Source organism: Neomonachus schauinslandi, chromosome X (genome assembly GCF_002201575.2).
Source record: "Neomonachus schauinslandi chromosome X, ASM220157v2, whole genome shotgun sequence".
Classification (NCBI taxonomy): Eukaryota; Metazoa; Chordata; class Mammalia; order Carnivora; family Phocidae; genus Neomonachus; species Neomonachus schauinslandi.
In genome coordinates this window covers 37,094,122-37,119,225 of record NC_058419.1, presented here as the reverse complement: position 1 = coordinate 37,119,225, position 25,104 = coordinate 37,094,122, and the positions used below count along the sequence as shown (strand labels likewise).

The 25,104-nt window shown below is 46.2% G+C and overlaps 1 protein-coding gene across 1 annotated transcript in view; it reads left to right on the top strand.

Moving 5' to 3' along the window:
* The first annotated feature begins 1,322 nt into the window (after positions 1–1,322).
* The window catches only part of PAK3 (p21 (RAC1) activated kinase 3), a 106,184-nt gene continuing 82,402 nt past the window's right edge, over positions 1,323–25,104 (top strand). Inside the window, exons 1-2 of the mRNA XM_044911971.1 lie at positions 1,323–1,356; positions 21,202–21,403. Of these exons, the coding sequence (XP_044767906.1) occupies positions 21,229–21,403 (175 nt within the window). The 5' untranslated portion in view covers positions 1,323–1,356; positions 21,202–21,228. The remainder of the gene's footprint in view (positions 1,357–21,201; positions 21,404–25,104) is intronic.

The window sequence follows — 25,104 nt, the reverse complement described above, 5'->3', positions numbered from 1 at the left end:
GAGTATGTGAGTGGGAAGCACTCAGGGAATGCCACGGCCCCCTGGGGGACACAGGCGGCCGAGCTCTGGAGTCTCGCCAGGAGCAATGGTGGATCTGGGGTATGGCTTGGTCTTCTCGTTCACCAAGGGGAAGTGGGGAATCCTGGGGCTTTTCTTGGCTCCCTGAGTCTTCACTTTTTCTCTCTCCACCTTTAGCTATCCCTCCCTCTGTGTCTTTGGATTAGGACCTGGTACATTCTGATACCCGCTGGTAGAACGTGTGCTAGCCTGGGACCGGCTTTGCTGGGATTTCACATAGAGGTGCTGCTTTTCTTGGAGGACAGACACGTGGAGGGAAGGCGGGGGCAGGGTAGGAAGGATTGCAGAGGGAAGATCCGTCTCCTCCTTGAGAGGCTCGAGCGATTGTGGGGGAAGGCAGGAAAAGAGGGGTTAAAGACCTTGCCTCCACAGTTGGACATGGAAACCTCTGTGGGGAAGATAGGGTAAACCGTCACCCCGAAAAACCCCAGGATATACTCAACCTAAGAAATCTGAGAAAGACTGTGGAAGACCTCCCCGTAGTGGAGATTGGGTTGGGGGGGAGGGGAGGCAGAAGGAAGTTCCAGTTAGGATCAGAGGCTGAGGCCCTCAGCAGCTGTGTAATGATAGCAAATTAGGGACACCACCTCCTCCCCCCCCCCCCACCCCCCCGAGTGCTTCCCCCCGCCCCCCAGCGGGGGGGGGGGGGGGGGAAAGGGAAGGAGGTGGAGGTGGGGGCCTGGAAGTGAAACAGCATTGCTAGATCTTTGGGAAGTTCAGGTGTCCCCAGAGCCAATGTGCATTTGCCACGATCTCTCGGTTTTCTGTCGGACGCTGGGCTGGACCACCTCCTGTGAATATGCGGCTATTTCCCATCTGTCCTGTTTGATCTAGTCCTCCTGACACTTGTGCAGGGTGGCTAGGGCAGGTCTTCTCTGCGAGCTAGCAGGCAGAGCCAGAGTGAGTGGCGAGGTGACAGTTCTCAACCTGAAACCCCCGGTTCGTGCCCTTGCTGGACTCCGACCTCGCAAAGCCCTTTTTATGCTTCTCCCCTCTCTGATTCTCTGCCTTCTCGAGGGGCTTTCTGAAATCCACTGTAGCATGTGTGTGAGGTTTGGGCGGGTTGGCTGAGGGAATAGTAGCAGGTGGGGCAAGAGGTTCCTGCACCCCCACGATGCTTCTCTTGGCAGGTTGCCCCCAAGAAAGTGCAGCGGAGTCCTTGCGTCTTGTGGCAGCTGACGTGCCCAGCCCTGAGTCCGTGGGAGCTGAAGGCAGCCCGGCCCCTTCTCATGGGCAGCGCCCACCTGTGCTGAGGTCCTGCTGCCGGGGCAATAAGAGGTGAGTAATGGACTCCAGGGCAGGGAGTCAGGGATGTCCAAATCCAGGTAAAGGCCACCTTTCCACCAGAGCTGCCAGTATTAAAGACCTTGCCTGGGCCTCACGAGCCAGGACTGGGTGCACAGCCCCTCCTTTCTGGGGCACTGTGGCCCGTATAGCTGCCCTTAGTTTCTCAGTTCTCCCCGTTTCTAATATGGGAATGATAGCCGTGACCTACATCGTGGGGTGAGTAGGAGAAACAACTGAATGGTCATGGCCAAGTCCTTTGCAGTTGTAAGAGCTTCCGTGTAACCACCGACACACTTCCCTTCCAGCTGGCATTTCCTCTCCTCCTGCTTTCCGGATGTCAACGTGGCATTTCAGCCACATGCCACTGACTAACCAGTCAGTTCCCGAAATTTCTCCTGCTCCACACCTTTCATTTGACCTTCCTATTCAAGGTGTACCCCAACCCCATCTATCCCTGCTTCCGGGCCTGATGGGCTGAAACCTTCCAGAACCTTCTCTCTGCCTTCCCAACCAAGCAGGGAGCACTTCTCCCCCCAGCTCTCTAACAACACTTGAGCCCATAGAATATCGCATAGCCCTTATTTCTCAACTGCCGTCGATCGTTCTTGCACGGTTTCTGTAGTATTCACCTTGGCAGGTAAAGTAGACCATAAACTAGGGGTAGGGACTCGATTTCACAGGTCTCTCGTCTCTCTCCCAAGTGCCCGACAGTTCCCCGGCAGCGTTTCGATTTGGGGCCCTCTCTTCCTCTCCATTTCTTTCAGGTTCCCTGGCCTGCCTCTGATCATCGACCTCTTTCCCTCCTTGGGCAGCTGATAGGGCTTCTGCTGTCAGCTGCCCCCTCTGGCCTTCTGTTGCCATATGCCGCCGTCCAGCTACCTGTTTGTATCTTACGTGCCTCTTCCTCTTTGTCTGCGCTTCTGTCTATTTGTCAGTTACCCGGGCATCTCTCATAGTGCCCAAGTCAAAAGCGAGTGACCAACCAAACTTAAAAAAAGCAGAAAACCCCCAAAAAACCCCAACAAGAAAAACAAAGGGAGAACAAACAAGGAATACGCAGTGCAGTTCCCGGCCCGACAGGACAAAGGAAAAGCGCAGCTCAGCGGCAGGTGTTTGTGGGGTGCCTCCTCGTGAAGGGGAAGCTCCAGAGTTTCGGCGGGGACGTTGAGGGTATGAAATTACAGCCCTGCCGATACTGATATATTCAGCTTCCTAGAGATGCTGCGGTAGGGGATCCTCTATAGACCTCGAGTGACAGAAGGTAACTAGAACTCGCTCAAGTCAGAAGCGAGCCCCGGGGTCTCTCCTGGGTGTTCTGTGGCAGCTCCAATAATAACGTGTATTTATCGTCTGCTGTTGCCAGCGCTGGGCTGGGCATTTTACTTGCAGGAGACTGTTTGATCCCACAGTAACTCTGCAAGGTAGGTTTTGTTTTTTTTTTCCTAATAATTACTGTTTTTGTTTCTGATTATAAAAGTGAGACTAGCTCAAGGTAGGTTCTAGAATCATGGTTTTGCCCACGAGGAGACCGGGGTTGAGAGGGGCTAAGTAACGTGCTGTAACTGGACACACGCAATGGCTTTGGGAGGAAAGACACTTCCTGGAGAGTTTCTCAGCATCCCAAATGCTTCAGTGCTCACACACACGTACACACACTCTCATGAGCACACTCGTGTACTCTTGGACCTTCACACAATCCTTCTGCCTCCTTGGCTCACAGTTTTCCCACCGGACACATTCGTGGTGACGGTCACTCCCACCCCCTCACCCTCACCCGCGTATTTACAAACATGCTACACTCAGGCCCACGCTCATACGGCCACACACTGCCACGTACATTTTTATGTTCACGTTTTTGGAGTGACACACGCCCCACACTTGCCATACACCCCAGCCTCACGTTCTCACCCACTCACACCTTTACGTTTTCTCACGTTCTCACACACTCAGGGTCACACCTTCTCACCCATATCCACGCCGATGATAGAATCACATTTAACCCACAAATTCCTCCATGCTCACGCAGTCTACACGCAGACCCGACACCCACTTTCCCTTGTCCACTTCTCATACGGCCATACATAACTCAGTTTTAGACGCTCTAACACATTTGCACCGTCATGGTCTCCTCCTCGTGGTAAGACCCTGACACAGTTCATAACTCCTCGCAGGGACACACGCACATGCATACACATTCCCACCATAACCACAGTGTCACCGTTTCCGCTGTTACACCACCTTACTGTCTTACCCTCAGTATTGCGTGCTCTGGGACTCCTGCTCAGCACGGACACAGCCTCCCCACCTCTATCGCGTTCACACGAAATCACACTTACACATGGAGACACGCTCACTTTGACACCCATTCACGCTCATTTGCTCACCTTCATGCTGAGACCTGATCGCACTGTTCACCAAACTCACGAGCATGTGCCCTCAGAGATAGTCACACACACGCCTTTTCATAACCTCGGCCACTTTTACGGACACACATCGCCCTGCGCTCACACTCAGAGTCACACAGACGCACTCGCACTGACACACGCCAACACCCATCTGCTCGCTCACATTCAGTACTCACGCTAATTCACATCAACATGCAGTCACACTTAGGGCACACCCGTGCCTACATACTGACGTTTGCACATTCTTACGGGTTTCCATCCTCTCACGCTCACAGCCACGCACTCCGAACCCTGCGCTCCCACATATCCCCGGGGGCACACTCTCTCACACTCATGTACATTCACATGTACGCCCTCTCCCTCTCCCACTACCGTTCCTGCATCACACGCTTTCACACTGGCACACTCCCCACACGCTCCCGTTCTTGCCCATTCTCACTCTTGTGCTCTCATACTGACAGACCCTCACGTTGCCACACACATGAACACCAGGGCACACGTGGTGACCCGCACAGTCACCGACCTGCGTTTGTGCTAGCACACACCACACCACGCCACACAGTCCACACTGTCGCCCTCGATGCCCATAAATGAGTTCATGCACTCACACACAGGCCCCTGGTGATGCCACAGACGGCCATGTAGGCTCACACTCAGACTCTCATTCCCCCTGCAACGTCCCCCCTGAGGGGGGTACACTTGCTCACACTGGCCCACGTGCCCACACAGTCACTGAGGCATAAGATACATCGCCTCTAGCTTGACCGGCTCGCCTGAACGGCCATGGACTCTTCCCTGGACTCTCACACGGATGCATCGACGCTGACACATCCTCACATGGACACGGACCTACACCCCCTCACTGAGGTGGTCCCACTCCCCCACATCTGCGACTCATACATGGCTTATAGTGACCCCACGCTCAGGCACACACCCCGCATCCCCAAGCTTACACGTGGCCCCCCGCGGATATTGCCACATCCACACACTTTTTCACTGACACACACACCATCACACACCCCACTGCAGGGAGTACAGTTGTCACTTGTTTTGCCCCTACTTGCCACTAGTGCTCTCCTCACCCCTGCTGGAAGGTTTTTCAGCAGCCTGTGGCCTAAAGAAGAGTGTTGGTCTCAGCCAAGGCACCAGTGGGACTAGATCTTTCCAGAGCCAAAAGGAGTGGAATTTATGTCTAGCATTAAAAAGGAAAAGCTCAAACCCACAGATCAAATCTTATGTCCTTTTGCCATAATTTTCTTTTATGGAAGTCATCTCTAAGAGAACCTTGGCTGGTCTATCCAAAAGGGGTTGGGGTTTAGATGGTTTGTTTTCTGGAAGTTTATGGCTTAACTTGCCACCTCCTTTCTCTCCCAAGGGGAGGGCAGGCTAAAGCATGTGTTTCTTTATGCACTCACAGTGGTTCCCTAGGCAAAAGTCTGGGTCTCTGATCGTATGTTTCTGATCTGGAATTCCCTGCTGTTTCCGGTAGGCACCTCTAGTCTAGCCAGGTCTACTTTTACCCTGTTAGCCCTGGAACATGGTATTCAAGTTTCTGTCGTGAGTGTGCATGTGCATGCATAGACCCCACTGGAATTTCAACAGCTGCTACTGACAAATTAACAGAGGAAATTTCTCAGTAGGCGTGGATAAAGGCAAGCTGAAGAAACTTCCTTGCGCTCCAGACAGACTGTAGATTTCCCTGCAAGAGGGTAAAAAGAAGTGCAAATCCCAGGAGTGAACCAACCAGTAGATCAGGGGCCTGGTGCCAGAGTCCTGTGCCACACCAGTTCCCGACGAGAGATTTAGAAACATGAGAGCACCTTGTAGGAGCCTCCTTAATCTATGGCTTCCCCTGCTGGAGCCTCTCTGGAGGAAAGATAAGTGCAAACTAGGCCCAAGCTGCCGTTTGATAATGGACTCTGGCACCATGGGGAAAAGCCTGTACTCTGAAATACCACACACTACCTTCTACACCTGCAATTAGATTGAGACCTTCTTGGAAAGCAGAGACCACATCGTCTAACTTATTTTAGATTCCCAGGGTCTAGCGTGATGCCAGGCCCAGAGCAGCTACTTGTGAAACTCCAGTCAGAAACTGAAGGAGGTGGGTGGACAGCAGTGTGTCAGGACAGATCCAGTGCCTGCCTTCCTCAATCCTAGAATTCCAATGGCATTACCAGCGTAGACCGAGGCTCTTCTGTGGGCCCTGTCGAGTGCTAGACCCAGAAGGAGATTCAGATGGAGGAAAGAAAAATACCCTGCCCTTGAGGTACTTTCATTCGAGTGGGAAAGATGGCGTCACCATGCAACAGTAGCACAAGGCAACAGTCTTGAAGCTTGGGATTTGGGGGACTCTTTATCATCCAGTGGTCTTCAGGCTCCCAAGGCCTTGAGGGCCCATGGGTGGTTGGCAACAGCCGCCAGGATGTGGGGCAGTCATTTCCCAAAGCAGACCTCCTCGTAGACCTCTTGCCCAGCCCAGAGATATGCCATCTTTCCAGAAGATGGTGTAACGGAGCCCTTTGTCAACAGTGCCTAAGGTAGAGGAAGGAAAGTGAGGTGCAGACCTTAATGGAAATTTTGTACTGAGTTAAAATTTAGCCATCACGTCCTCCAAGAGATGGCTTTAGAAAAACAGCCTGGCAAATTTACATTTGATCGTTTCTGTGGATATGCTGAGAGTCACCAAAAGCAATTTATATAATTTTATAGGACTGGGTGAATTTTAGGAAGGAAAAAAAAAATGCACCTGCCTGAATTCACTTGAATGCCTTGTGAAGTGCTAAGTGAATCAACCCCCGCCCCCCGCATTTATATGATATTTTATACTTTTCAAAACAGTTAATAACCCATTCATCCTTACGATAGAGGAATTTGGAGCACCAGTTCTGGAGTCTGAAGATGAGCCTTTGAATCCCAGTTTGGCCGCTTCCTAGCTGCAGAACCTTGTTTGAGTCAATTACTCATCCCTCTTAAGGCTCAGTTCCCTCATCTGTAAAATGGGAGAGACGCTGATAGCTTCTACCTCACTGAGCTGGTATGAGGATGGAATGAGCTAATGTATGTAAGCCTGTAGCACACTATCCAGCCCACAGGAAGTGTTCAACAAATGATAGATCTTCTTACCCTTACCACAGCCCTCTGAGGTAGGCGCCTTCAAAGGGACAGAACCCTAAGATAGCAGAGAAAGAAGAGGGTTCTTTGCAGCCAAGGAGCTGATTTTCACACGACTGGTTGCCTAATTTCCTTATATTTCTGCTTAACCATAAACTAGGAGGCAGTGCTCATCCCCACTTAAGGAGATGAGGGAAAACCAGAACTAACCTATGGAGAGGTGCCTCCATTCCTGGGTCCTTCTGGGACATGCTTATCTGGCCATTGCAACAGTGTTTCTGGTTCATGTCCATGTCCCCTCTAGTCCTACAACTTTTTCCTTGAAATCAGGAAGTCCCCAGTGATGCCATCTTCATTTGCTGGTGTAGAACATTGGAAGAGGGGAACAGGAGAGACTCCCGATCCTGGGGGAGCCAGAAGTCTGGTGTCTAACTACAGATGCCCCTCTGCCCTTGATTCTAATGTTGAAGTGTCTGCTTTGTGGGTAGAGGGTCTGCCCATTTCCAGGCTTTGGTCCTAAGCGCCACAGTGGAGACACAGTTCACTGTGAAGCCCTCAGAACATCCGTGTTCATGCAAAGGCTGTGAGTAACTGAGAACACGTCATGTCCCATGGAACTGTTGTGTGGTTGAGGAAGCAGACATCAGAGCATGGGCTTTGGAGCCCCACAGACATGGGGTTGTAGTCTTACTCTCCCACTGTATGCCCTTAGGTGACCTGATGTCTCTGGAGGTCTGTTTCGTCTGTAAAATGGAAATAATAAAACCTAATGTAGTTACGCAAGTGGCATGAACTTGGGCAGGAGTAACTTTCAGCAGAGTGCCTGGGACATGACATCTCGATGCTGGCGATTTTGTTTATGGCTCATGAAATCTAGGGTCGTAATCATAAGCATCTTCTCTGGGTAGAATATCTTGAATTGCTTCCACATATTTCCCACATGTGAATTCTTTGATTCTCACAACCTCTTGGCAAGGTAGTCCCCTGTCGTGCATGAGGAGGCAGGTTCAAAGGGGCCACGGGATGTATCCAAGGTCACGAAGCTCATTAGCGGCAGTACTAGGCGGAGGTGGGACCCGGCCACACTGAACATTTGCATCTTGGCTTGGCAAAGCCTTTGGGGGCTACGTTGAGCAAATAAGAGCTGTTTGAACTGAGCATAATCCTTCTTGTGGACGAAGAAAATTGAACGCTAGCTACGGTTTATCTGCTAGCCCCACCATGTTGTATTTTTCTTTGTACCCTGTGCAATGTCCGACACATTGCAGGAGTGCAACAAATACGACCTCATAAGAGTACACTTTGCAGCAAGGCTGAGTGATATATTGCCACCATGGTACTCTTTACCACCAAAAGGAAAATCTTTCTCCAGGCATGCTGTGTGGTTTCGTTCATGCTGCTCAAGTGACACCAGATGTCCAGAGTGTGGGATTCCTTAAAACACTCTGAAACACGTCCACAGACCTCTGGTGCCACTTGGCCATTTCTCTTGATATGAAAGTGACATGACGTCAACCTTAGCAAACTCTAGGGAAAGGATGGGAGGACGTGAAGTGGAGCGTTTTTGACCTCTATGTAGCTTTTTCTTTTTCTTCTCTCTTACTCTGTACTCTTCCCGGGCAGTTGTGTACCTCCCGTGCTGATGGTCTTCAGATTCATATCCACAGCGCCCGTGTCCATCTGTCTTGATGCCAAATCAACATGTAAGAGCACTGCTACGTTTGTATTTATTGTCTCTCATCTCGGTGTCTCTATTGAGAGGGCTAGATAGCTGGAGAGATTTTTTTTTCACCACCTGTGCATTGATGTTTCCTCCTGCTTTTTTATGACTTGCTATGTGGTCTCTACCTCTCAGAGTCAAGATGCTTAGATATTTGTTGTGCTTCCCTCCAGATAGTCCTAGTTTAATTTTTGCCGAGATATACAACGTGTCCCTGTGTGTGTTCTCTTTTCTTTGTATGTTGACTTTTATAAAAGTTACCCATTCGAGGTCCATCTGCGGATACTTATTAGTCTTTGTAGAATTTTTATGTTTGTTAGTAGAGTCTATATAAAAGTTGAAAGGCATTTTCTCTAAAAGTCATAAATGCTGTCATATTGGCCAAAATCATTAGAACAGTTAGTCCTTATTATTCTTATGGGAATACAGTTATTACTGGTGCTTTAATGACTGCTAACATGAGGGGCTTCCAACATAATCATATTTATTATCAGCATACCAGCTTCGTTAATTTTTCCTCCCACCATTCTAAGCTAGTCGTTTACTCTTGTTTGAAAAGACCCCCCAAAACAGATAAAACCCAAACAAAAGAGAAACTGAGACACAGTTCTGTTTGGAATCCCCAACAGAAACTAAAGGTTAAACCAGGGACCTTATGCATAGCACGGTGACTATAGTTAATCATACTGTATTTTGTACTTGAAATTTGCTGAGAGAGCAGATCTTACGTGTTCTCACCACACCAAAAAAAAAAAAAAGGTAGCTGTGTAAGGTGACGACTGTATCAATTAAGTTGAATTGTGGTAACCGCTTCACAGCATATACGTATATCAGACCATCACATGGTACACCTTAAGCGTATACAATTTTTATTTGTCAATTGTACCTCAGGAAAGCTGGAAAAACCCCAAAGACTTAAAAAAAAAAAAAAAAAAGAATTTGGCCTCCCACATTCTTTTGGTCCTTTTGGGATAGAGTTGTATTTTCATTCACGATTCTGAGACCAGTTAATCCCACCAGGCCTAACATCCCTGCTGTCTTCGGCCAATGCCCAAAACAGAGGCCCCTCTTGAAATGTCCCTCCTACTGTCTTTCTAGTTCCCTGGTACCTGTGCTTGCTTTCTCCTCTGGCTCACCCGCTCAGTAGTGTTTCTTCCAAATTATTTCCACATTGCTACCTGGAACATTCCACCCTGTGGTGGAAAAATTCCCCGAGTCTTCAGCCTTGGACATCTGCCACCTTGTCACCCAAGTAAAAATTCTGTGGTTCTAATTATTTCTAATCTTCTCTGGGCCCTAACACATAATGTTCCTTGTGCCTGAGACATGTCCTCGCCACGGTGTGGTTACTTGTTCTGCCGAATTCAGCTCAAATGTACTTCCTTTGCGAAGCTGCCTTCATGCTGTGGAGAGTCCCTTACTCTGTCCTTCAGTAGCAACCTGTTGCCATCCTTATACTGAGCTGTCATGGCCCACACCCATTGCACTTTAAATCTCTTCAAGGGCAGACTGTACCTTGTTCATGGCTTGCCCTAGAACCTAGTGAACTCCTACTCATCCTTCAATACCCTGCTCAAGTGCTGTATCCTCTGACTTCGCTGGGCAGTATTAGTTACCCTTCCTGTACTGTACTTCCAAAGCATCCTCTGCCTACTTGGGCACATACCAGATAGATGCTTTGTCAATGCTGAATGAATGAATTTATTTCTGAAGATTCAGTGATTTCCTCAAGATCACAGAATGATCCAGAAGTAGAACTGGAATGAGCTATTCTTCTTTTGTTGGAGAGAATTCTTTTGGGTATATAAAAGAGTAGCTAAGAAGCAACCCCTGAAATTAAAACTGCACAACAGAATGCAACTTCGTTCTGAAATGAACTATGAAAGGAAGGATTTTCTTTTTCCAAGTATTATCTTCCTAATGCATTCCCCAAAAGAGGTCTGTTCTGCTCATACATGGTTACCGTTCTAGAAGATGCTTTGTATCAGACCATACTGACCTCTTCTTCCATAATTCATTAGGAGCCAGTGACTTGGCTTTTTTAAAGTCTCATACAGGTTCCTTTTTCCAGAGGTTTGAGATCTGTTCTCTTTCTTACATAGCCCCAGACTCATTTAGTTCAGCAGAAACAGGGGCCTAAAGCTAAGAAGGCTACTCTAGCATGCTTGGAGTATTTGTTGCTTGGAATATACTATTGAATAATGGCCCGCACCAACCTTATGCTTTTCACTTTTCACATCCTGGTGAACTCCTCCTCATCCTTCAATACCCTGCTCAAGTGCTGTATCCTCTGACCCCTCTGGGGACATACTATCCTCCCTGCTGTGTCCCTCCAAAGCTTCCTATGCCGAGGGTCTCATTGCACTGTATTTCCTACTGGGTATGTCTGTCATCCTCACTAGACTGTGAGCTCTTCGAAGACAGGGACTGCTCTTCATCTCTCTTTGTATGCCCTCTGTACCTGACCCAGCACCGGGGGCCTATGGGTGTTGGGGGCATGGGGATGAAAGGCAAGGCAATGATGTTCTTTGGAACAATATCCAATACCTCCCTTACATACGGACGTATGATTATTGGCCCTGATTTCTCATCTAGTAAGATAACAGCAGTCAGAGAGTCTTGCCCTCCTGTGAACTGTTGCAGTCCCTCCTTTTTTTAGCACCCTTCATTTTGCAATACACATACCCTGACTTGTTTTGTAGTTGCATTTTTATCTGTATATTTAATAAACATTTTATATATATATAATGTGCAGCTAGAGATGAAACCCACTGCTCAAGCCTATAATCTCACTTCCAGTGCCTAGCACGGCACCTGACACAGAAGCTTAAATCATTATTTGTTGTTTGAGTACGTATGAATGGAGACACAGATGGGTTACTTAAGAGACATATTCTTAGAGTTACTATCAGACCCCTTAAAAGGTAGTAGGTTTCTGTTTTGGTCTCAGGATTCTTTGAAGCAAGAGTCAACCAGAAATCAACATGAAGAACCCATGCGGTTGGTTTCTTTTTCTAGAAAAAGCAACGTTAGGCTGACGGAAGATCTTTTCTTGTCCTCTCTTTATACAGCCGTATAACCTGTAGCCCCTCATTCTTAAGCAGGGCAGAAGAGGATAGGGCATGCCTAGGCAACCCGCGAAAGGCCCGAAGCAGCTGGTGGTTGGCTCACATGACCGTGGGTGCAGACAGTGTATTAGGCTCAGTCTTAAAGCAGAAAGAGCACTCTGAGATGGACATTGTCTGATGCAGAGTTATAATACAGAGTTATAGAATTTATTGTGAACACCGGCTTTCCTCTCCTTGTTCCTACCTGGGTTTTTTGGTCCAGATGTCTGCCAGGCCACAGTCCAGGCTCCACAGGAGAAATTTAGAACCTACCGATGGGTCCCCCCTCAGGCCTGCTGACTCCAGCTCCTGGCACCAAACCCTGCTTCTGCTTTATCTACAGTTCTCCTGCTGGGACACCGTATCTTCCCTTGAGGTGAGGGCCGGGCCCCGTGATCTCAACCCAGGGGCTTCCCAGGGCCGCAGAAAGTCTTACGCCCAGGGCAGTCTTCCCGTCCTGTGTGTGTGTGAGCACTGGGGAAGCAAAGCCGACTGCGTGCTGGAGGGCGGATCTGCTCTCGCATGAACCCCTGGTGAGCCATGTCTTCTATAAGTGGACTGTAGCAGCTGCCCCAGGCAGTGGAGTAATCCGTGGCAAGGGGAACAGACCGCTTGGTAGATCCAACAACTGACAAATGAAGAACTTGTGTAAGTTGGGAAAACCAGCATGCTCCGTTGTGAGGTCATCCTTCAGATCAGGCTTTCGGATTCTCGAGGGATTTCTCTGAGTGGGGTATGATCTTTTCGTGGACCCATGGCCAGTTTGATGAAGACCAAAATATTGTCTTTGGCCGGGGGAGGAGACGGGGGATTCCAACCACCAAGGCTCTGGCCAACTGAATCTCAATCTCCGACCATCTGTGAAGTGGGATAGATGGAAAGTAGGTCTTGCCGTATCGCATTCTTCCTTTAGTATTGGAGGGAAGCCTTTTTTTTTTTTTTTTAAATAGATAGTATTTCCTCTTCTTTAACCATAGCCCCCAAATAAGATGCTGAGATACACACGCAACTCTCTTCAAATGTGGACATGGAAACTTAGGTCAAGGGCAGAAGCCTGAAAAAGAGTGGCTGCATTTTATGCCAGCTCACCTTCTTTGACCTCCAGTTCTGACAAGATGCCATTCATTTGTTCGTTCGTTCATTCATTTGGGTGAAATATGAGCTTTGCAAATCGATCTAAATTCCTGCTTTAGAAATGATACGAAGGTCTCCGTCGACCCCGTGTATCTCCCCTCTTCCAACCTGCAGCGGCCACCTTCTTGCAGAAAACCGATTTGGGGACAGAGTAACTGAGAACAGAGCAAGGACCTAGGATGGTGAGCCGCGGCACATGGGTTGGAAAACAGCATTCAGGCATCTGTTTGGTGTACAGAAAGCCTTAACAAATTTGGGAATTGAATTTTGAGGCCTGAATTTGAGGAAATTTGTGGCTTTTTCACTGGAGTGGATCAGGGCAGGGTGTAATTATCACCCATGCATAGTAACAGAGGGCAGCTAAAACCTCAGAGACTCAAGACGTTGGCTTACCATATCCTGCTCACTGGGGCTGTCCGTCTGCATCTAGTTTTTCCCATCTGAATGCCTCCGAGGATACCACGTTCTGTTTTGAGAATTAGGAAATGTTTTATTGCTAGGCTTTGCTTCCCTTTTCCTTTTCCCACACGTCTTAGAGGCATCTTTGAAGGTAATCACCTTGGGTGGTGGTTGTTTTGTTTTGTTTTGTTTTGTTTTATGCTAAAGAAATAGTCTGCCTCTGTTCTTCACGCATCCTATTTTCTCTTCTCAGAAGCATCAGTGTTGTAAGTGTAAAAGCTGAAACCTGTAATAATGCATCAGTTTGCAAGTATAAATACACATCTCATGATCATTAGCATTTTCTTTTTTTTTTTTTTTTTAGATTTTTTATTTATTTATTTGACAGAGAGAGATCACAAGTAGGCAGACAGGCAGGCAGACGCAGAGGGAGAGGGAGAAGCAGGCTCCCTGCTGAGCAGGGAGTCGGACGCGGGGCTCGATCCCAGGACCCCAGGATCATGACCTGAGCCGAAGGCAGATGCTTAACGACTGAGCCACCCAGGAGCCCCTCATTAGCATTTTGGCAACATACACGATGAATATTAAAGTGTGGCGCTGCATACATGTAGAAGCTTAAGAAGTCATTCAAATAAGGACTATTGGTTCCACATAATATGTGCGCGGTATATGAGGTCTGGATGCGGGGGTCTACCTATTGATTTCCTTATTTGCAGCCTGTCTTTGAAATTTGCGACTATAATAGGCTGGCTTATTGGATTTAATGAATGTCAAGTTCCTGCCGCAAACAATGGAAGTCACTCATTAAAGACGTTAGCCGAGAACAGGACTACCGCCGACCTGACCTCATTTGCGTGTGTGTCTGAGAGCGAACACGGATGTGTTCTGTGTGACCGTGCCTGTGTGTATGTCGATAGCGGGCTATCTCTCGCGGGGTCTAAGATTGAAACCAGGCGGCTGGAGAAATAGCTAGTGCCTCCCTTGCTTGTCCGGCTGCTTCTGCAAATAGGCCTAACAAGTAGCTCCGTTCCTCCTGATCAAATGATCTTAGGAATGGCTTCCCTTCATTACCCACTGTAATGGTATCTCCCAGGTGAGGCTTCTCTGAAACAGCACACCCCTGTCTCTGATAGCAGAGTTCCCTTGGTGAGTGCCCCAGAACAGACAAGCTCCAAAACAAGGCCGTCTAAGAATTGGTTCTACTGGCCAAAGCAGCCTGTTGGAGTTCTGTCAGCTAATCACCTAGCCTTGGGCTGTTGGATGAGAACAGCCGGTGAAACCGGTAAGTACCGGCCCCCAGCGGGTTTAAATGAGAAAGCTATAACTGTCATGTGAGTATATGGGGACGATAGAAGTGTATATATGAGGGGTATGTGTGTGGGGCTGGTTTACTTGGGTACACTTTGCGTGGGTGTCCTGGAAGGGAAATTGAGGAGTGTTTGAGATTCTCATCTCCCTTCTTGCACTTTGTGACCCTGGGCAAGTCAACCTCGGTGCTCTGTAAATTCCTCGTGGTGAAGATGGGGCTGGTACTCTCTTCACATGGTGGTGTTCAGCTCAAGTGAGGGTAGAAGCTCTTGGGATGTTACAAATTTGTGGAGTAAAAAAAAAAAAAAAAATGAGGTGTTGATCATCAGCTGGTAGCTGACTTCTACGCCGTGCCCAGTGGCTTGGCAGTTCGACTACTGCCGGTTTTTCCAAACATGGCTTCTTGGCTCAGACCTGCTTTGAGTGGGCATACGGGCTTTTGCAACATGATGAAAAACATACTCAGCACTGTGATAAATACACAGAATGTATAGAGTTCTGGTTACTACTTCACATGTGTATTTAATGCCGGCTACGAACAAGGCACCGAACGAGGCAGTGTGAAAGCATACAGTTAGGACTGGGGGGTCCTTACCCTCAAGGAGCTTATGATCTAGTGGAGGAAATGGCATGTATAAGGACTATGCGCACTTCGAGACGAGGTGACGGATCTGCCAAGTTAGGCCCATCTGGCTGCCTGTCCTTGGTGGTTGGGCTGTCCCTCGTCCACTTAGCTTGGGAATGCGAGGAGTGTGGGTTCGGAGCTGCTGGGAGACTCCGACCTGGCTCATTCTCCCTGTCAAACTAGGCGAATGTTCTTTCCCTCCTCTTTGACATCTTAGCATACTATGGGAATTAATCTCTGAAAAGCTGCTAGAAATCTTCAGATGCAGGTTGCTGTCAAAATGCAAAGCAGTATCTTCCATATTATAATACACTGCCCCCTTTGTGAAAGACTTGGTGATTGTTCTTGGTTTTTCTGGCAATTAAAAGCAGTCCCCTACATCTTCTTGCATTGTCAGTCATAAGCTGGTTGGTTCAGTTGCCAATGATGTGTCCAGGATGAGTGGGTTTCGTATTAGTGTAGGCTAGTTAGCAAAGCATACCTGGAAGGTCAGCGAGCCATCTTGAAAATGGGTGCTTTTGTTTACAAGGGAGCCAAGAAAGGAGCCAGCAGGTAGCTCTTGGATCCTTTTTCCCCACCACCAAAGTATAATTCAGTGTGTCCATCGTTCTCCTGGTAGGCGAAAGCAGCAACCTCATCCTCAAATACAAAGAACAGCCCAGCACTGATATCATTGTCTCGGGAGACACTTTGGCTGACTTTAAATCTGTATTTACATAATATCTCCAAGTCTGGAGGCTGTCATTAAAAGCTCAATTATTTCTTGGTCTGTAGAGCTAGCGCTTGTTAATCAAGGTCTCCCAAGTTCTAGAAATTTGAAATACTCTCCTATGTTGTTACATGTTTTAGCATAGAGTTCCATGACTTGTTTACTCTATTTTTGAGACCCTAAAATCCATCTCCTTTCATATGTGCTCTTGTCAGTTTGGCTGCCATCTGATCAGCTTGAGGTGTCTTGCAACCCTATTCTTCATGTAGTATCTCAGAAACATTAGGAAGTTCCCCCTGGAAGTTTCCCCTAGGCTACATCTCATTTCTATGTTAGATCCTCTAGTTTGATATGAAGAGGGTGTTAAGCAATATTGGTGTGCTCACCGATCTGTAGTAATAGCCTCGTGTGGCTGGTGGTTTGGGAGTTCTACCTCGATTTTGAAAGCAGACAGAATGATACAGACATGTGGGTTGTCTCTGATGGCACCAGATTGGATGGAAACATTTCTTTCAGTTGCTTGTGACTTAATAGGAGGCCTTGAAAATTGTAGGGCCAGTGTTGCTGGATTCTCACCCTTCACACACCTGGGCAGAACACCCGTGGCAAATGGGCACGACGGGCATTTTTGATTGTATCCAATTCAACACCGATGCCGTAGTATGAATTTTGGCCACACTAGCTACAGTTGATCATCTGTCTTTCCTCTTGACTCCTGCAACATGCAAGTTGGTGGCTTTCTCTTTGACTCTACTGAGGGTTCACTGAGTGTCTGGTGTCTCACTGCACTGATTAAGAGAATGCATTTTTGAGGAATGAGAGTTTAGCCATAGAGCTTGATTAATGTTTTCCTCTAAAATGCTTTGCACCAAATCTTTGTGTTAAAACACAAGTCAGAGGTGCCTGGGTAGCTCAGTCAATTAAGCATCAGCCTTCAGCTCAGGTTATGATCCCGGGGTCCTGGGATCGAGCCCCTCATCGGGCTCCCTGCTCAGTGGGGAGTCTGCTTCTCCCTCTCCCTCTTGCCCTTCCCACTGCTCCTGCTTGCTCTCCCCTTCATGCTCTCTTTGTCTCTCTCTCAAATAACTAAAATCTTGAAAAATAAATAAATAAAATGCAAGTCAGTGAAAGGCTATGTGGTGTGTGTGTGTGTGTATGTGTGACTGTGTGCACACGCCTGCCCTCACACTTGGGGGTGAGATTGGGTGGAGTGTGGAGTAAAGAGAGAAAAAAAGCTAAGGAGGAAGGGGAAGAGAGAAGTAATCGTTCCTAGTACTCTGAAGAAAGGGGTGTCCAGGCTCCTTGGTTATCCTGAAACAAGAGGCTTATTTCTTGTTGCTGATGAATTTCAATTATAATTACAGACCATCGGTAAGCCACATTAAGTCCCAAGGGCTGGATCAAAAATATACTATACACCATGTGCAGGAGCCACTTGAATTCTCTCTGAAAAACCTAGTAGCCAAGTAGTAAATCAAGTTGTGAGCAGATATAAACTGTTGCTGGTTATCCGTTAAAGTTAGCTCTTTCTCCACAATGCTAAGGGCCATGTTCTAAAAGTGGAATGAATGGGCTGGGGCTAGCTCCAGTGTGCCACTCACTTGCCAGTTTCTGTTCTGTTGCAGAAGTGAACGACAACAGTTAAACTTTAAAGATAAACAGTTTTTTGATTGGGTTCCTAGAGAATAATGGCGCTTTTGTATAATTCTTGAAATAGAGCCTACAGCCGCCCCGAACAAAATAGTCTCTTTCAAGATCTTGGAAATAATGACATCATAGGCAGATTGAACCAGCAATCCATTAATAGTATCCTTTGTAGAAAGCTGTCTCAGGGGAGGGACCTGGATTAGTAAATTGGCATTGTTTACAAACATAACATAATAGAATCCCCCATTCTTCTACGTTTCTGGACTAATCGGAGACACTTCCCACTTGGGAAACATACATATTAACAGCTGAGCTTCCTTACTGGCCCATACCCCTTTTCCATCGGTCTTCTGAAAGCATGCTTTGAAGCGCTTGCTTTGAAGGTGAGTTAAAGATAACAAGAGCCTCCTGCACTATTCTTTTGTCACCAAATCAGAATTCTCTGGAATGATTAGGAGATGAACGTTGGTTGTGCCTGGTAAAGGGTAATAAAGAACTGAAGTAGTATCAGGACAACTCAAGCAAAACCAAATCCGAAATGTCTAGGTAAAACTGAATGATGATTTGCTTCATGCTTCACATTTTCAGTGTGGAACTAGACAAGGTTTCCTCAGTTTCTTTTCCATCTCTGTGAAAGGTGACTAGAGTAAAAACAATTCCAGTTTGCTGGGCAGTAGGAAGGTGTGCCATATAAGCTGGGTCCTTCACAAATGCCTGTGTTATGGACCACGGCAAGCATGTGGTGGTGAAATTTTGGTCAGGGATTTCGAGTGTAACATAGGGGAGTATAGTTGGGCTTTTCTATCCCAAGTACCCCCTTTTTCCCCAGCCTAGAACATACCTGGTCAAATAAGGTCAGAATAATCAGGCAGCTTGAAAAGAAGCAGGGCATCTACCAGTTGAGTCTCTAGCCAGAGAGAGAGTAATTAGGAACCAAAACACCCCTCCGTTAGCCACACCTAATTATCAAGAACAAAGGAGCCTAGTATTTTGAATTACGTAGGTGTACTAGAACCCTGACCGACCCAGACTCTCGCTTGCCTTATTACTTAAGGTCAGCTTCATATATCATATTAAAGAGGCCATGCCTGTTTCTCTGACTTTTGTCATCTTAAGTTATGTAATATGTCATCAGAGAATATGTATCATCCAGCTCTTCCCCCCCACCCCCGCCGTGAGATACATTTTTCAGAAACCTAGCTTCTAGGTATTTCTATTTAAATCCTCAGGTGGGTTTTTTTTTTTTTTTTTTGCAATGGCTTTCAAATTTCATTATTTTTACCAAGCTATATTTTGTGTATCTGAGCTTTATGTAATAATCACCCCATACTCAAGCATTATTTTTAAACCCCCAAAAGTAAAACAAACAAAAAAAACACGCAAAAAAATTAGTGCTTTCTGTGGCAAATTCTTCTCAGTGACTAAATGAAAACCATGAACCCATCCACTACAGAATAATGCTGCTGGTGAAGTCAGTGTTAAACTCACTTTTCTTCTGGAGAAACAATGAATTTAGAAGGACCAAATTTAAAATGCAAAAGGGAATGCAGACCCATTAGCACTGGCTTCTTAGATTACTCAAAACATTTACTAGTACCAGTGGTATCTGTGAGTATACTCTATCCTTAAAATCACAGTTTTTCACTTTATCTTGTGCTGGGTTTCACCTAAATAGGAAAATGCGAGGTTAATCAAGTTGTCATTGGTGACCAAACTTTTATTACTGAGTGTTTCCCCTAGCATGATTACTGTCCTTTAAGGGGTCCAATAGTAACTCTAAGAATATGTCTCTTAAGTAACCCATCTGTGTCTCCATTCATACGTACTCAAACAACAAATAATGATTTAAGCTTCTGTGTCAGGTGCCGTGCTAGGCACTGGAAGTGAGATTATAGGCTTGAGCAGTGGGTTTCATCTCTGGCTGCACGTCATATATATATATATATATAGTGTTTATTAAATATACAGATAAAAATGCAACTACAAAACAAGTCAGGGTATGTGTATTGCAAAACAAAGGGTGCTAAAAAAAAGGAGGGACTGCAACAGTTCACAGGAGGGCAAGGCTCTCTGACTGCTGTTATCTTACTAGATGAGAAATCAGGGCCAATAATCATACGTCCGTACATAAGGGAAGTATTGGATATTGTTCCAAAGAACATCATTGCCTTGCTTTTCATCCCCATGCCCCCAAAAGAAAAGAGATCTCTTGCCCAGATTAAGATCAAGCCGGTCATTGTTAGTTGGCAGTCACCTGTGCAGATGGAGAAACTATTAATTGGTACTCACCTATTCTTGAATACTTAAATTGGAGAAAATTTGGGACATAGTAAAATTTTGAAAGTCTTCCACATCACATGATGTAAGAGTTCATTACTGCGAATAGTAAACACATTGTAACCACTAAAGAGATAAAAATAATTATGACAGATTATTTCTCATTACAGCAGGTAACGAGGAGACCCTGGTTATTGCTGTACTTAAGTTTGTTTATAGTAAATGTTGTTGGAATAAAGTGATCTGCTAAGTCGTTTTTGAAGAGCTCTTATGCTCCTAAATTAGCGCCAGTTAATACTTGATGAATTTACATAGATTCTGTTGCACTGGGATTTCATTTGCCTTGTGTTCAAACTGGAGATTCACTTGGAAGATACTCTTAAGACGTGACTTGAGATCGCAAGCCTCCGTTGGGGTCCTAGTGGAGGGACTTGAATTAGAATAGGAAAACAGTTGGAAGCGGGAACATTTCCTCGGGGAGTCCATGCTTTTCCAGGTCACTTTACCTTCCAGTGGGATGAAACCTGAACGTATTCGGCCCTAAGCAGAAGATACTAACGAGTAATGAATTTAAGAGCAGGTAAGTTGCTAAAACCCTGACTGGTTCTTTCAACCCTGTTACCCAGGCCATCTCCCTCATTCCCCGGTTCAGGGCATAAAACATGACAAGGAGGAAGGGTATGATGTCTCCTCAGGAACTGGTCCTCTCCTTGGAGCTAGCTCCTCTTTGCTCGTGGGGACATCTGGCTCAGCTTTATATTCTACCCACTACCTGAAAATGGGACATTGTTTCCCCGTCGCTACATCCGGAGTCTGCTGCAACTGTCAGGCCTACTAGATTATGCCCCAGTTCTTTCTCATAAGACAGTAGAGTGTGTTTTGTACGTCAGGTACACACAGGTAAGAATCCGGCGCCAGTGGCATCCCAGTGTCAAAGCAGCTAACAAATCCTTGTTTGGGGCCATTAAAAATCAACAGCCAAACCCGTGTCAACCCCAGACTTTGAGGAGGTTGTGCTTCCCGAGCATCACCAAAAATCAGGGTAGAGTTTTTAAAGAAGGTTGTAAATTGTTCATTAGAAGGTTGTGAGCGGACAGCAGAAAATAGAAAGGGACTTTCTGTGTTTGTGTCTATGTATTGAAAAGCCATTAATTATTGCCTTCATTTTCCTCTTTGGGAAATGGCGTCATTGGTCTTTAGGGAGACAGGTCCCTCCCCTCTAGAAAAGAAACCTCCGCAAAAGGTCATCACAAAACCTGAGACCACGCGAGACCAACGCTTTTGTGTCTAAGACAGCAGAATCCCCATTTTACCGGATTGGTTTTTGTTTTTGTTTTTGTTTTTTAAGGCCGTTTCTTTCTCAATTCCTGTTTTCTCCTCCTGTTCTGTAGGAGCTGTGCAATCAGTTGTCCCTGAAAATGTCTGACAGTCTGGATAATGAAGAGAAACCCCCAGCCCCACCGCTGAGAATGAACAGTAACAACCGAGATTCTTCAGCACTCAACCACAGTTCCAAACCACTTCCCATGGCCCCTGAAGAGAAGAATAAGAAAGCCAGGCTTCGCTCTATCTTCCCAGGAGGAGGGGATAAAAGTAAAGTATCAGTGGCCGGGCATTGAAAAGGGGCTAGTTTTCTTTCTTTCATTGTCACTTTCTTTCTTGGGTAGTCATTTCTGGAGCATTGGCTGTGCGGGGCCTGCCTGACCTTTCCGTGTACATCTTCAGAGGTTGCGTTTTGTCAGAGGATAATGTGTGATTGCCTTAACCGCGGGTTTACAGAAAATTCACTTAGGCCGTGTTTGCCCTTTCATGGTGTTCGACCAAGGGAAGTCATAGCAACAGCACTGTCTTAAATATATGAATAGTGACTTTCTTTCCCATAACTTAGAGGGGAATTTACAGTAATCCCTTTCTAACTGTAAGTTGACCTTATTGGAGATTTGAGTATAGGTGGATTTACTTCTGTATACCTTTCTGACAATGGTGAAAATTCTGAATTGCGTATACGGGAGTCAGTCCAAGTCGTCACGTGATTGTCTCTCTGGCTTTATCACGAGGTGGGGAGACCCTTCTGAGTCCTTTGTTCTCTCTCTCATTCCTCCACCATCAGCCCCATTTGCACTGAGCATCCCAACAATATATTAACATTTATCCATGTGTTATTCATAAAACCATTTTGTGATACTGAGGGGCTAGACAATCTCTAGTATAAATAGGGGTCAGGTTGCATTAATTAGCGTAAACTTAAACATGGCTTCTATAAATGTGACTATTGAGGCGGAAGAGAGTGAAGCAAGACCAGAGCAAGCTGCCAAAAAGGCAAGAAAGGGGGTGTCTTTAGAAAGGAGACGTTCACCATCCGCTCCTTCGAGGTAAAACAAGTAGCTTTGCAGGTCACTTACATGGTGGGAATGAGTCCCACAATTCGTACCATAAGGAAAGCCAACACTTATTAGGACCAGGATTGCCTCTTGGTATGCCTCTGTCACCTAAGAGGTGCTTTATCCCTGGTGACCCGGATGGAATGATGGAAATGTTAAACCCTTGCATGTGAAGACAAGCAAAAGAACAACAAAGCACTTTCCACGCAAGGGTCTGTGAATGTGCGCGAGGGATGGCCAAAGATGTGTTTTCAGACACCGACGTGGGTCCCAGAAAAAAAAACCCTGCCGAGAGCAAGGGATGCTTTGAGAACTTTCTGGTGCACCATGCCCGGGAGACCAAGTCCTTGGTGAGCGTGGTGCAGAAGAAAGAACCACTGTGTTGTGTCTGCCCCAAGTGCAGGAAGCAACTGAAGCAGGAGATTATGTGGCTGCCCGAATCTTCGCTGCTGTTGAGACCACCATGCTTTGGAAACCTTTGAATAATCCTACTTGCCCTTTTGAAGAAAAAGAGCCAACCAATGCCGACCCGAGTTCAGCAAAAACAGAGAAGCCAACATTTCTGTTTTGTGCCAACACCTGGGGTGACCTCATTGTGAAACCGTTGCTGCCTGACACCAAACTTTGCCCAAATCTTCTCAGGGGAAACAAAAAGCCAAGCCAAGTTTCTGGTGTATTGGCACACAAACAGAAAAGTCTGGATAACTCCTCTCCTTAAGGAATGGTTTGAGCAGTGATTTCTCGTGGAAGTTCAGGATGAAAAAAAAAAAATCTTGAATTCAAAGTCCTGCTGATTCTTCCCAGTCCTTATAAAGACAACCTTAACAGATCCTTGAGCCCTTAGATCATTGCATGATCCAGCCATTCAAGAGGACTTATGCCAAACTAATGCATACCTTTGTTGTTCAGAGTCTCAAAGGCTCCTCTGTCTGAAGATCCTAATGCATGGGGTTCTGACACTATCAAGTGTAGTATCTGTTCTTATCAGTTTAATGTTGTCTTCTTAATAAAAGAAGCATTAGCTAGTTTAACAGACCTGTCAGTAATGCAAGCTGGCAAAAAAATCTGGCTAGAGATGGTGACATACCCTTCAATGATCTGTTCCAAAGACAGAATCTTTGGATCAAGAAGAACCTATAAATGAGGAGGGACATTTGGTACAAGAGCACACATTGGCTGAAGTTGAAACTGAACCTGTTGATGCCGCTAGAGGATGACTCTCAGGAAGCTTCCAGTACCCTAGGGGTGATTATCATAAGTTATGACAAAGACACTTAGGAAGCTATGGGACTGGAGACAAATATAGTTAGAAGCAACAGGTGCAGAGCCTTTAGAACACGATTAAAACCTCCCCCAAGAAAGTAATGCAAATTGAGACATTTACATGTCAAATCTTAACCTGTTCAAAGCTTGAGTGGTTTAGAAGAACTCTGTAAAGAGGTGCTGTGATGCCTTCAAGATATCACATTGGAGGGCCCCCGGGTGGCTCAGATGGTTAAGCATCTGCCTTTGGCTCAGGTCATGATCCCAGGGTTCTGGAATCGAGCCCCATATCGGGCTCCCTGCTCAGCGGGGAGTCTGCTTCTCCCCCTCCTTCTGCTTCTCCCCCTGCTCATTCTCTCTCTCTCTGTATCTCTGTGTCTCGAATGAATTAAAAAAAAAAAAAAAAGATATCACATTGGAGAGAAAGCGTCTTCCGCAGAACTTGAGTTGTCAAGGAGGACCATTCAATATCATTGCTGGACAGCTGATAAGCTGCCTTCAGACCAAGTGTGAAGGATTTCATTGAACTCTCTATAAAGAGGTGCTAAGAGTCTTTTTACATTACTGTATTAGGAAGAAAGCACCCTCAGAAGAGCCTAAATCTTCAAGTAGTGCCATTTAAGTACCCACAGTAGACACTTGGTATGCCACCTTCAGAGAAAGCTTGAGCGATTCAATTTGAACTCTGTACAGAAGTGCTAAAGTATCTTCAGGAAAGACTTGAGGAGACAGTATCTTCAGAAGAGCCAGTCATGAAGTTTTGCCACTAAAACCACTTGCTTTGATAGGGCGAAAGGCACAAGCAAGTTGTTCCAATCTCAGGATTGGATTCCGATGACTTGGGAGAATATGAAGATCCACGATTTGAGCTAACAGTTCACCCCTGTTCATCACTTCACTGTCACCCCCATTGTCCCCCTGCCATAATGAGTGTGACATACTCATCACCTCTGGAAATCATCTTAGGATCTACATGGAAACGCTGTAGAACCTATCATTTTTATGAATTTAAGCTATGTAAACTCTCATTCTCTTTATGTAATGTGCTGCTGTTATTGTTTTGCTTCACTGTGCAAAAAATTACCGATGAGGGCTTTCAAAAGTTTGCATGTGACCTCACTTCCCCTCCCCCCTCTTTTTTTGGAAACCTCCTAAAATCATACTTTCTTCAGCTGAACTCTACTACCTTGGGGGTTGCTCGGGAACTTGACCCTCATGGGTAAGGAGGGGTCGCTGTTTCCATGTTTCTGCCTCTTGGTGACTGCTTGGGTTATAGCACAATCAGTCTTGAATGAATGGGAAGAGCACTGGATTTGGGCTCTGAAGAACCTGGGTTGGAGTTCAGCTCTGCCATTGATTATTGTGACTTTGGGCTAGTCCCCGAGTTTCAGCACCAGTTAAGTGCAGGGAGTGATACCCGGGCTACCTCACAAGATATCTTCTGGTAGCCAAATGCAATTCTAAGTATTAGAGAGGTGTTAAAATTAAAATGGGCTACATAATAGTGAGGTGGTATTACATTTGTATCATTCTGGACGTTATAAACAAAACAACCAAACAATCATATTTTTAGAACTCTGTGTTTCTTTTTTTTTTTAATTGAAGTACTTTTGTGTCTAGCTAGAACTTACACGCTGATTATAGAAAACT